We start from the raw sequence: 12,887 nt of genomic DNA on the forward strand, positions 1-12,887 counted from the left end.
AAGAACGGCTAGCCAAAGTGACAAATGACAGGGGGGCGATGCACAAGTGTGGGACAGGGGCAGGCCTCTTGAGTCTTGACTCTTGACGGGTCGCTCTTGCCCCCGAATTTCAAGTGCCGGCCCGCAGCCCGTTTATGCGACATTCCAGTCCTGTCAACCGCTGGTTGCAAGAGTGTCGTGAGCTCAGCTTCAAACATGGAGTTTATCTAAAGCCGTGGATTTAGCTGCCTGCCAGAATCATCTTCAAGCACCCCATCTGATCACTGTTGAGCTCACACCCACAAGTCGGACCCCATCTGGACCACGGCAAGTAGGCATGATTTCCAGCCTCGAGAACTTTCCTTGAGCCGTCAACTTCAATACTCCGCATCCTTAGTGATGCCGACGTGTCCAGAGTACTCTGGGTGAAATTCATGTATTCCAGCTAACAGGGCGCCTCATATTCTCAGACGGCTATTAATCTCATATCTGAATGAAAACAAGCATTCTGTGTATTAACAAGGCAAAAGCTAAATCGTACCAGTTTTCTTCTCTTTCACCGTTGGTGGTTGGTGGGCATTTGTCCCAACTGATAAGAAAGAGAAGGCACCACGCAGTCTCATATTCCGGATATCTATATATAAAAGAAGCAAGTTGGTGCAAGATTAATCGTCTTTAACCGTCTCATTCGTCTTCAAATCTCTTAAACCACCCCTGTCTTTACTCGTCTCTAACCGTCCTTAATCGTCTTCAACCACATCCGTCTTTAGAGACTCGCTCACGCTGTGCGCCGCAACTATCTTGTCTTCGTAGAAGACCTGAAAGTCTTGCGAGATTCCTTGTGTTACCATCTCGATTTTGTAGGGTAATTCGTAAAATATATGGCCGTCGTCATTCGTTTTCTCTGGAAGCACAGTAATATCTGGGATATATGACCATCGCATGCGACAAAGCAACCTGACGGTATGATCAAATCTGTTTGGTGGAGTTTCAGCCAGAGAATACACCATCTCGTTTACGATTTCCGTAGGCTGTTCTGTTAAGGCCTGGAAGAAGTCAAAGACAGCAGGCTCATTCCCGTTAACCACCTCGCCCTATGCTTCGTCAGACCATGCCCTTGACTTCTGAACATGAGGTCAATGTTACCTTATAAATAAACCAGTGGATTTGGTCCGAGGCCTGATAATCTTGTTGCACAGGGCACCACTCCTTGTCATTTATATCGTGGATATCCTCATCAAAAGGGAGGGCATTGTATGTAGTTCCAATGCTAGCCCGAGCAAATCTGGAGTCAACTAAGCTGTGTTGTGCTGAGTTTTGAGATTGCTCCTTCTTCAAGCCATTTATTACTGCTCCCTCGCAAATTGCTGTCCATCTGTAAATAAACATGAGAGGTTAAGCCACAACAAATACCTGCCTTTTTTATCTCATCAGCGAAACTTACGGGTCATTACCTTCGTCTTGGAGGATTTGGATACTCTTAAACTTTAACCTAATCTCCTTCTGGAGATAGTCGTACAGAGCACGAGATCTTCCAAAACCGCCTACAAGCAGTACATACTGTTAAGAGCTGTTAGAATGCAAGAGTTTGACAAATTTTCATGTAGATTGCACGTACCTTGGGCGGTCTCCTGTACTTCCTATGGGCCTCCCTTATTTGGCCCAAGACTAACGATGCAACCTCGCCCAAGACATCCTTAAAGACGGACCAGATATCATCTCTTCTTTAAAATCAGCCTCTCATGTCTCTAAGCTAACAGATTTTAAATCGCCTCGGACAAGATCTTACCTTCCAAGTATAATATCCTGGGGATGTCCAACATCGGCTAGACTCGCACAATATGGAATTCGGACGGTCCACGACTTATTATTATTTGTAAACCCAGGCTTGATGCCGTTTTCCCAATTATCATTAAGAATTCTTTGCCACTCTTCACGAGACAAAGCTTCTAGGACTTCCCGTGGCATCTTGCTCTTTAGTACACGCCCAAAAGCTTCATCTAGTCGTACTGCACCGCAAAGCCCCCCTGTAAAACACATTTAGTAAACCTGAGAATAATCCTGCATAGGCTGACTTACCATCGCCGGGGACGCTTTCTCGAATTGATAAGAGAAGCGGCCTTAAGATCTTATAGGTGATGATGTCCTGGTCTTGATTAATCCCAGCCCAGTTGAACATTGGCTCAGCTGCTGTAACTTACCACAGTACCACCGCCACAATCACAGACCACAACATCATCATTTCTCTATTTCGAAGTCAGTGAATAATAATAGAACAGAATAGTGATATTCGAATCCAGAGAATATACTCACCTTTATATCTGGCCTTCGATACATTTTGTGTAGTGTTGCAAGTGCTGCAGCTTCAGGCTCCGACAAAAAGGTCAAACTAGTTTTGCCAGCCGCTCGCTTATCTAGTAATCCCGCAGCTGCAATGGCCCTATGCATTCTGATTTGAGCATAGGCTGGCCAAATTGCTGGCAAAGTTACCACAAATTTGAAGGTTGAGAGTCTGACCATGCTCTCTCCTATGGCCCTCTCTATCACTTGCAGGCTGTGCTCCCATAGCAGTCGAAGGTAGTCCGCGATGACCTCTGTCACATGTTTGTTTTCCGCTTTTAGCAAGGATTTTGCAGTTCGAATATATTTCGTGTTTTTGATATGGGCGGGCATGTGTTCATCATCGAGCAGTAAGAGTTTAAACCATCGCAAAGCATTTTGCTCTGACCTCACCTCATAGCCCCATGTTGGTGTCTTACTGTTACCGTCATAGTAGATAGCAGTAGGGACTTTTCGTTTCGTGAAGCAGTAAAGGTTGGGCGAGCTCCAGCTCGAAACAAAGTGTACCCGGTCTGGCTCGGCGTCTCGAGCAAAGGCAACACCAGAGTACCTAGAACCGGTCAGCAAAACTGTAATCTTTTCTATTATACGCTCATATAGAACAGACGTGGTGCCAAAATCAATTCCCACTATGATAGAATGAGAACGAGCCATGATGTGGACGTAGGTTTATTGGAAGACCATGCTCGGGTTATCGATCGTTATTTGCCGCCAACGGGATGTGGATTGATATAGGAGAAGCTTTGTGTACGCTAGAAAATTTGCAGATAAATCCTGCTCGATGGTCTAAAGTTGCAAGGAGAGAGGCACAAATAACGTTTGTAGCACAAACAATTTTACTTTCCAGTCGGCTCACTTCATTCTCACTTACCATTCACTTTCTTCTCATTTTCAACCCCCCTCATTTTCCCCGTTATTAAGCGAAGCTATGGGACACAATAGAAATAAAACCTTCCATCTAAAAGAATTCAATTTGTTTTTAAGTCCTTCGACCTTCTAATCTGCTCCTCTTGCTCCACCATTCATCTCAGTTTTCGGTTACGATACCATCCTCCGATCTCTTTACCATCGAATTAGTAGCCAAATCTCGCATAATCTATCAAAATGACACCAAGAAGAAGCACTCGTATTGCTAGCGAAAGACTTGGGTCTGAAGGCGACGTAGAATATGTACCCCCGGCAGAGACGACCACCATTTGTACCAAGAAAGGTCAGCTGGCCACCAATTCAACTCCAGGTAAACGAAAGAAAGTCAAAATCCGAACAGGAAACACAAACTCTCGAATAAGAGGAAATGATTTTGAGGAAGAGAATGCATCACTTGGCGAGAAAGAAATACAAACCACCTCAAAGTTGGCAGAAAAGAGACCACTTCAAGTCTCCAATGCAACAGACCCTGCAACAAAGCGACTCAAGTATGATGAAGGGGTTCAGAATCTTGCACAAACGCCCGAAGACGGGTACCATAGGCTGAGACGAAGACTGCTGCACTCAACCGAAAAGATTCTCGACCTCGAGCTAAACGCACAAGATAAAGACGATGAGGTAGCAGGGCTGAGGGATGAAAACTCTATGCTTTCAAAGCTTGTTGGCAATCTTGAGGCCGAAGTCGTACGTCTGATGGACAGCAATAACTTGATTCAGGTCAAATGCAGAGAGTTGGAAAAGCATCGTGACGAAATTCAGCAAAACGCAATACAAGCTCTAGATGATGCTAAAAAACACCACACAAATGAGCTTTCAACTATATCTATTGATACCATCGACAAAAAATGGAGGCATCTCATCTATTGTATTCACGACTTGGTTGTCCAAAACCTCACCGCCGAACCGGCACAAGATGGCGATTTACAGACCAGACGGGCAGTAGGGAGACTCATTCGGGCGGTTAGAGAGAGACCCTATTTACAGACGTCACTCATCGAAAGGTACATTTGGAGATACATTTATAGATCTGTATTCCAAGCAGATAGTGCGCTTTGGGGTGGCGCTAGCGGGCTTACCTTAACCACGATTTGCGGTGATCCAAGAGGTATGTGTCGCTCAAAATGTCGACTGAACTATGACTAGAGATCGAATCTTGATACATGTTCTCACTAACTACGGCATAAAGTTCAAATTGGGCTTTCAGTAACGGAAGTGATGAAATACCGGGCAGCGGAGACCCTTATCTCCCGGTTTGGGGTGAATGAACGCCAGAGATTGATGCATATAGAAGACATCTACGAAGCTCTGGCGCCTTTCCAATCAAATCTGGTGACTACTGAGGTGCGGGAAGGCGTAGTCCTCGCATTCGATTCTGCTGTCAACATCATGAAAATGTTCATGAAGTCTCAAGATATATATGGGTTTGGGACTTGCTTTGAAGACTCTAATTCGAGGCAGGTGGCCTATGACAAAGAGAACATGAAAATTTCGACATGTTTGGTGCCTGACAGTCCTCACAGGAATCAACCAGAGAGATTTGAAGTTCTGCTGGTGCATAACCCACCGCTTTTTATTATCAGCATGACCGAGGGTGAGTATTTTGGGCGCAAGGAGTTAGTTTGCCGTGCAAACGTGACAGTTCGCAAGGAGGAAGTGTCAGATGATGATACAGAGAAGGGGTCAGGAGAACTAGAAGATAAGATTTCTGATGAAGTCAGCATCATTGTGAGCTGACTTCGCTGGGCAACTACGCACATGGCCAAGGAAGTGTAACGGTTCATGGCTACATATCTTGCTTATCTGTGATGAACTTGCTGAAGGGAAGGCTATGAGGGCGGTTTATACAAAGTTAGTATACTAGACAGTGTTCATCGCTACGTACTCAAAAATGTACTTGATCTCATCAGAGGACCATCTTTCTGCGTAGCCGGTTGCTTTCACCCGTCTGTGAACACTGACTTGCACATACTAGCCTCGTAAGTGGAAGGTTATTGCTGGGCGTTACTCGACACGAAACTTATGTATTTCCCCCTTCAAGGAATGGAAGAGAAGTCAGGTTGATACGGTCTTTGGCAGAATATGTCTGCCTATAAAGGACACACAAACATGCCATTGACAGCATATTGCAGCATAGAGCGTGATGGTCAGGCGCCTGAGGGCGTCAAGTAACTTCAATGTTGACATGGTGGCTTTTTGCTTCCGCACTGTAGGTGATGTGAGTTGTGACTTGCCGCACAGTGCATAGAGACTCTGGAGTCATTGACAACATTGAACACATAAAATAATACCGTTGGTGTGGCCGCGCCCATTTTTTGCGAGTCTAATCCACCAAGTGGATCGACATCTGGTGGAACCAGAACCGGGAACTACACTAGCTTCATGCACCACATCTGCATCCACTGGCAACATCTCCATGCAACTTTTTATGTACAGCTTGGACACCACAAACAACAAGTTCATTGCCAATTTTAATTAAACAGAACTGCTTGAGACATATTCATTGTCCTTGCGATACGAGGGATACAAAGCCGGCATCCGCCCGGATTGTCTGAATCATGCCGTCGTTCAACGGCACCGCAGGACCAAGTGATGATGACGAGGACGACTACATGAACATGACGTTTGACGACCCTGTACCCCAAAAAGAAACCTCTCTACAACGAACACAGCGCTTAAAAAAGGAATCCCTGGCCAGAGGCCTAATAAAGTCCAAAGCACAACTCGCAGAAGAGGCCGCTGCAGCAAGAGAAAAGGCCCTCTCAACGTCTATGCTCGAAGCGCCCGGAGCAAAGAAGAGCAAAGGCCTGGCCATGATGGCCAAGATGGGATTTTCCGGAGGCGCATTGGGCAAAAAGGACCACGATGGCGAGAGCTCCAGCAAACCAGAGCCGATCAAGGTCAGCATCAAAGAGGACCGGGGCGGCATTGGCCTGGAGAGCGAGAAGAAGCGCAAGTTTGACGAGGCCATGGAAGAGCGGGGCACCAAGACTGTCAAAATAGACCCAGACGAGTACAGGGAGAGAGTAAGAAAAGAGCGCGAGGACGAGAGGCTCGAGAAGCAGTTTCACGCCGCGCAGCGTGTCGCGGAGCGCATGGACGAAGAGCAGGTCGCCCACGATGAGAGCGCGTCCGACGAGGAGTCAGAATCCGCGCCGCGTCCAAAACCTCTTTCCTCGCGGCCGCTCAAGTCGATTCCCGTGCTGTACCGTGGCCTCGTGCGCCACAGGGAGGAAAAGGAGCGTGATAGGCGGATGAGGCATGACCTGGAGCAGTCTCTCTCGCGATTACCTACCTATGACGACGCCGACGAGGATGAAGACGACAAGAGGGCTTTGGGGAAGAAGAAGACCGTGTATGTTACTTCGGAGGACTTGGACGAGGAGGATGAGGAGCTGGATTCGTTTAATGCTCTTGAGCCCGCCGAGAGGCTGACAAGATTGGTCAAACACTTGCGAGAAAAGTACTGGTATTGCTTTTGGTGTAAGATGGGGTATGAGAGCAGTGAGATGGACGGGTGTCCGGGCGTCGCTGAGGAAGACCACGATTGACAGGGGCAGTGAAAATTATGGCACAAAAACTGTTGATACATCGACATGTATTCTAGGATTCGGCTCCCCTACGTCTCTTGAAACTCCATTGTGTCGGTCGTTGCTGAAATTCGTAGGAACCTTGCTGGGCAGAACTCCAGCGAGGAGTGAGACAGAAGGTGGTCGTTATGCAACGATGGAGATGACCCAGATGCGATTTTATGTCCGAATTCTCATCAAGGTCAAGGGTTCACATGCAGCGTGTGGAGCACACACTCAACTATTCTCACACGTGCTGCGCATCAGGGAAAAAAAACTTTCCACGACATATCCATAAACAGCTAATCAACCAAAGACATCTACCTGTTCCTGGACCGCTTCCTCGCCGACTTCTCTCTTTCATACGCATTGGCCTCCTTGCCCTCCTCGCTTTGAATCTCGGACACAATCCTTTTGAACTTCTTCTCATACGCCTCATCCTTGGCCTTCTTGATTCGGAGCTTCTCTCTTGCCATGAAATTGGCGTCCTTCCTCAGCTCCCTCATGGCCCCCTTGCGCTCCTTCTTGTGTTCGGCCTTCAACTTGGCCAACTCAGCACGCTCCCGGTCAGGGTCGTAATGCTTGTCAGGATCGAATGTCTCTTCAAACTTGGGTATATATGTCTTGATAGCAAGTGGTCGATGGTGGTGCAGTTCCAAGGGCCGTCGTGATATTTGAGCCAGGCTGAGCATCCGCCCGAGTTTGGCTATTAGTTTTTCTGCCCTGTCCACTATTTGAGATGGCAATTGTGGCCGGCAGGTCTTGCTGGTGAGGTGCTCGAGTACCTTCACTACCTGGCCAAATGTCTCCAAGAATGCCTCCTTTCCAGACCACAAGTCAGCAGCGACATCTAGGATATCCAACATGGTGGCAATGATTGCAGCCTTGGCAGAGTCGCTCTTCGAGCTGACAGCTGCACAATCGCCCAGAGTCAACTTCCTAACAGCAATAGCATCCAGTTTTTGAGCTCGAATACCAGCTGGGGGTTCGTGCCGAGGAAAGTTGCCAAGCCGTTTGGCCGGTGCAGATGGCGACAGAGCACATAGCGTGTTCAAGCAAAAGCCAGGCACTTCTGGAACAAATCTCTTTGACAGTTGCTGATAATTCAAGGACAAGATGGCAAGATATGCACCTGTCGCATAATCGCATAGTTTATGAGGGACCTTCTGGCCCAAAAACCGACCCATAGTGAGCAGAGATGGTGTTACGACTTGGTGGAAATGATCCGAGGTAGGAAATACGGTGCCAATAGCTGTTAGTACCACGAGATCTGATGGCTCCAGGGCCAGAGGTCGATCTTGACCAATGTCCGAGATATGATGGCGAAACCTTCGGCCCACCTCTGTTGGGAACATTTTGGAAAGAGAGTGAATATGACGAATTAGACTCTCCAAAACGGCAAATGGCGGAGATGTCTTTTCATTCCACGGCAGAGCCACAAAGTCCACAAGAGCCATGGCAAAATTGCCCAGTTTTTCCTTGTTTTTGCTATCCAGTTTGGGATGATGAAGAGCTCGGATTCGTTGGACAATTGTTGGCAAGGATTTATGAGAGTAGGCTGTGGTTATGGCCTGAAACTCGTCGCAAGACTGGGGACAAGGAAAGGTGAAAGGTAGGCCGTGCTCATCCGACTGTTCGGCCGCTGCCGCCCTTGCATCAGAGTCGACAATTCGAAAGATAGGATTTCTGGCTTCTTCTTCGTTCAGCAAGCCCTTGGTAAACTCGTCTTCCTCATCCACCTCATTCTGTTGTGACATGTCGTCATCTTCCTCCGAATCTTCGTCACTATCCACAGGCTCGAGATCGGAACCGCTCGCGACGAGGTCGTCGTCAATGATAAAATCGTCTTCATCGTCAAAACCCATCTCTGTGGCAGTTGGACGAGCGCGAATACCGCTGCCCAAGCCAAAATCATCGTCGTCGTCATCAATTTCCATCCCGCCCAAGTCAGCTGCCTTGTCCTTATCTTCCTCTTCGTCCTCGCTGTCGGTCACATCCTCTCCCTTCATACGTCTCTGACGCTTATCCTCGAGTTCCTTCAATCTTTTAGACTCCTCCTCCGCCTTTTCCTCTTCAGTTTTAGTTCGCTCAGTAGGCTGAGCACGCTTGTCCTGTGCCAACTTTTTAACTTCAAGATCAAAGTTCCGGTCGAAAGCGTCTCTGTCAACACCAGCAATTGAAGATGCGTGAGTGCTATTGGCCCCATTCTCGCGTCGTGAACCCTTGGTAGATGTGAGAAGCGTCTGAATGCTTTGGAGTTCCTTGTCCAACTCGACACGCATATCCTCGTCGACTTCCTTGGCAGCTTGTCTTTCATACTTGTGCATCTTGGATTTAGCAATGATTTCTTCCATGACTTCCTTCTTGGTTTTCTTCCTTTCTGGTTCATCTTGTTCACCTTCATCGTTATCTGCCGCTGCCATGGATCGCAGTCGCTTTAGCCGCTGCATTTCCCTTTCGGAACCATCGCTGTCGTAGTCCATGTCCAGGTCATCTTCCTGGAAGTCGTCCACTAGGTTGTCGTCGTCGAATTCCAAGGCTTTGCCCCCGTGGGTTAGACCGCCTTCCATGGGAATATCGTCCTCTAGATCAAACATTGAGGTCTTCTTGTGACTTCGCTGTTTCTCTCTGGCGAATCGCTCGAGCATCTTGTCTTCCGGCGCCATCGTGGGGTCATATTCGCCAAATCGTCTGTCCATAATGCCCCCAACCTTGTTGCGTCGCTGCATATCAACTAGCAGTGTCTCGCGTCTCTATTACACAACACCCTCGTTAGACTGAGCCTCTGCAACAATGCGCAGTGATGAAACCCACCCTTTCTTCACCCACAGCTCTGGCGACGCCAGGTCGTCCTCGAATTCCCTTCGCAGCATCTCCGGTAGCGACTCGGTTGGTCGTCACGTCGAATTTGGGACCCCGGGCAGCATGCTTCAGATCAAACGGGTTAAACTGCTCGCGGATTCCCTCCAGGACCACACCTCGCTGAAGTCTCTTATCGCTGCGTGCCTTTCCTTGCTCAGCGTTCTTACGGCGCTGTTTCTTCGACTGCTGAGGTCCAGTTATGCCCTGTTCTCTCAATGACGCCTTGAGACGCTTGAGTTGTGACCCTGCCATTTTCTAAAGACGTAAATCGCCAACACCGACTCACCTCGAGTGCTGCTGGGGATGATCGATAGATGTCCGTCGCACTTGGCTAGGAAATTTTTTGACTTTTAGATTGCTATCGATAAAGCGCCTGGTGGGGCCTGCTCATCTAAAGCGTCACAGCGTGGCTTCCTACCAAGCCATGCCTACTTCCACAACTCACTAAACTCAAACCGGATCAAGGTTTTGGTGGTGGCTCGGGGCAGAACTATTTATACCTTCGCCTGCCTTGCCACGGGCGCTTCGAACAGCATCTCGGTAGCATTGCTACACCGTGCCAACAATCGCACCCGGCATGCATGAGATAGCATTTATTCTCATTGAATTTCTGCCGCCATGGGGTGGAAAGAAGCCGTTTGGTCATTCTGTCGCGACGACCGCGTGCACCTGGTCGGTATTGGCCTCGCAACGTTTGGCCTTGTCCGTTCCATAATTACCGTTTTGACCATCATTCGCGATGAAAACAAAATCCCACCAAAGGAGCCTAAGGCGCAATACATCACTCAGGAAACGGAAGATTCCCTAAGGCTCGATACTTTGGAGAAGCTTTTAGTGCACCCTAATTATTCCGTCAGGGAGGTTGCCACCAAGATATTGTGTGATAGAGCCATCAACGATCCTCAAACTCTCCTTACGCTTCTCTATGGAATTACTCGGCCAGATTACGAAGAGCGTATGAGATGTCTTCGAGCTCTTGCTCTGCTTACTGGACAGACCATGGGTACGTACCAGACACGCCGGCATCAATCATTGTACCGAGCTAATTCCTGCAGGCCTCGATGGCTTAGCTCAACTTAATAGTGACAAGGCGTACTCGGCATTGGTGAGGTCGCTGGAATTAAGTCTCGAAGACGCAGAACCTCCAGACTTGACGAATAGCCACTGGGATGAATATTATCTTCGTGACATGGCCGAAAGATTTAACCTCATGTTCATCCACGAGTTAATCACCAAATATCCCAGTCAGGCACTTATCAAGGCTAGGTTCGTGGAAAAGTGGCTCGCAAAACAGAAATGGGGAGACGATCCGGTTGCACGCCGCGACAATTTCAAGGCATACATGCACCTCAAAGACAATAGGCTTGTGGACATTGTTGATAAGTTAAAACGTTCTAGGAGAGGCTTGAGAGCCTTGGAACAGGCTGGCTTGATCGACGATTCCAGGCAGCAGATCCGAACTCCGGACATGATTATGGAGATTGAAGAAGAAATTGTGGGGGAAAGCCCTTCCGTAAATCGCGTTCTAAGGCCTATGCGAGAGACTTCTGTGGAGGAGCAGCGACTTCGACGCCAGCACCGCGAAGCAATGGTCCTCAACGATGGCACGAGGCCTCTCGGAAGAGAAGACATTATAGAAAGGGACCATGGGTCGCCACCATAAATCGAGTGGTATAATGGCTTGAATCTGGACACCTCCTTACCTGGTGATAACTTCTGGTATTGGCATATTATCATTCAGCCTGCTGTTATTGTAGGCACCTCTGTTGGAGGTTTACAAGAACCAAATACCTAGGCTTTGCAAGATATTATAGGAGATGCCAGCACCGCATAGTGGCTCATGACTGGTACAGTCACTGCCTTTGGTTGGACGTCGGCAGGCAGCAGCGTATTCCTTCGCCAAGGTGAATGGATATTTGCGGGAGTCTTCATGTCGGCGATGGCAAATCGTCTTCAAACACGGGGTTTGTCCGTCGGTGGATCATGCTTGATCTCCTCGTTACCAAAGCTTCGGTGTCTTATTGGCGAGTCTGCTTATGGCTTCCGTGGACTTGAAGCCTTTACCGTTGGATAAATAATAGGCAAAATGAGATGGTACGGGTAGGGACTAATTGTCGACGGATGGAGTTTTGTTATTGGGTTAGCGAAAAATGGCTATTCTGGCAAGCGTACTAAGCTAGATATTTCCAGCGCAGTTATATGGCAGTGTAATACGTAAGCATAATACTGACGGTAACATTGGTTTTCCAACCTCCGTACATTCGAATTGGTATCTTGTAAATGAATGTGGCAGGTCATTCATTCATGTTGCGCCTCTGGCACCGCAGCCGGCTTGTACTCGGTTCCTTGAAAGTACCTGTCCCTTCAGAGGCAATAAATAACGAAGAATCAAGTTATTATGCTTGTCTGCTCCGTGTACAGTACCTAATTAATTGCCCTGGTTTACTTTGAAGTTCAAGGTAACTAAATATTCCTCTATATACTTTCTAGAGCATACAGCCATTCATACATATTCCGTGATGCCGCCTCACGGTTCTTTGTTTGTTTCCATCAGTGGTTAAAATCTAGTTAGGGAACGCCGCATTGCCTGCTACAAGTCTCCATTAATTGGGAGAAACACGATGCGTTCCGAGCCGAGCACGTTTTCAAGTGTTGTCTTATAATTCTGCACTTGGGGAGATCCGGGGCAAGTGCTTACGCCTAGCCCTTTTATGTCGTTGCATCCGGATAGCTGTCTGAGACCTTGTAATCACATTGTACACTGGAGTTCCATGTCCATTGTACTCGTCATAAATATATAATGTGTCGTCCGCACTACGGACTAGTATATGATATGCGATATATATGTTTCAGGTGGCTCAAAAGTCATGGCTGCTGTCATGACTTGAAGAAGTCTATCCTTTGGAAGAATCGGCAGTGTAGTGTATCATGGCTTCCAAGAGGAGAGGAGCTCACTTGAAAAACAAAATGATGCCAGCGTGGTGATCTGGCTATCACATGGATTGGGTCGCCGGTGGACTTATTAGAGTCACTGGCTGTCAACCTACTCATGTACTTACTTGAGTAGACAACCCTTGCTAGTGGGCAATAGGGGCCACCTGGCGTGGGGGGAGGATGCATGGCGTGCGGAAACCGATGGAAATGTAAACACAATCGACACGGGCGACATTGGACGACGGTTTGCCCGAGCAATGAAAGGCAAAAAGGATTTGA

At 47.9% G+C, this 12,887-nt stretch overlaps 5 protein-coding genes across 5 annotated transcripts; 3 read left to right on the plus strand and 2 right to left on the minus strand.

The window, feature by feature from the left end:
- Positions 1-719: 719 nt before the first annotated feature.
- On the minus strand, positions 720-2,973 carry Hspa12b (Heat shock protein 12B; the record flags this gene model as incomplete). The annotated part of the gene is made up of 9 exons (XM_066129725.1): positions 720-1,073; positions 1,126-1,354; positions 1,424-1,539; positions 1,598-1,700; positions 1,769-2,006; positions 2,059-2,125; positions 2,181-2,225; positions 2,293-2,869; positions 2,927-2,973. 9 exons carry the CDS (start codon positions 2,971-2,973, stop codon positions 720-722), a joined length of 1,776 nt encoding a protein of 591 aa, XP_065985612.1.
- A 450-nt stretch (positions 2,974-3,423) lies between these two features.
- On the plus strand, positions 3,424-4,980 carry G6M90_00g012200 (uncharacterized protein; the record flags this gene model as incomplete). Its single annotated transcript, XM_014693816.1, has 2 exons — positions 3,424-4,351; positions 4,433-4,980. 2 exons carry the CDS (start codon positions 3,424-3,426, stop codon positions 4,978-4,980), a joined length of 1,476 nt encoding a protein of 491 aa, XP_014549302.1.
- An 821-nt stretch (positions 4,981-5,801) lies between these two features.
- Positions 5,802-6,794, plus strand: gpatch11 (G patch domain-containing protein 11; the record flags this gene model as incomplete). Its single annotated transcript, XM_014693815.1, has 1 exon — positions 5,802-6,794. One exon carries the CDS (start codon positions 5,802-5,804, stop codon positions 6,792-6,794), a length of 993 nt encoding a protein of 330 aa, XP_014549301.1.
- A 338-nt stretch (positions 6,795-7,132) lies between these two features.
- On the minus strand, positions 7,133-9,926 carry G6M90_00g012220 (uncharacterized protein; the record flags this gene model as incomplete). Its single annotated transcript, XM_014693814.1, has 2 exons — positions 7,133-9,565; positions 9,627-9,926. 2 exons carry the CDS (start codon positions 9,924-9,926, stop codon positions 7,133-7,135), a joined length of 2,733 nt encoding a protein of 910 aa, XP_014549300.1.
- A 366-nt stretch (positions 9,927-10,292) lies between these two features.
- G6M90_00g012230 (uncharacterized protein) lies at positions 10,293-11,337 on the plus strand (the record flags this gene model as incomplete). The annotated part of the gene is made up of 2 exons (XM_014693813.1): positions 10,293-10,677; positions 10,730-11,337. 2 exons carry the CDS (start codon positions 10,293-10,295, stop codon positions 11,335-11,337), a joined length of 993 nt encoding a protein of 330 aa, XP_014549299.1.
- Between the last annotated feature and the right edge of the window lie 1,550 nt (positions 11,338-12,887).

This window comes from Metarhizium brunneum, chromosome 1 (assembly GCF_013426205.1).
Source record: "Metarhizium brunneum chromosome 1, complete sequence".
Classification (NCBI taxonomy): Eukaryota; Fungi; Ascomycota; class Sordariomycetes; order Hypocreales; family Clavicipitaceae; genus Metarhizium; species Metarhizium brunneum.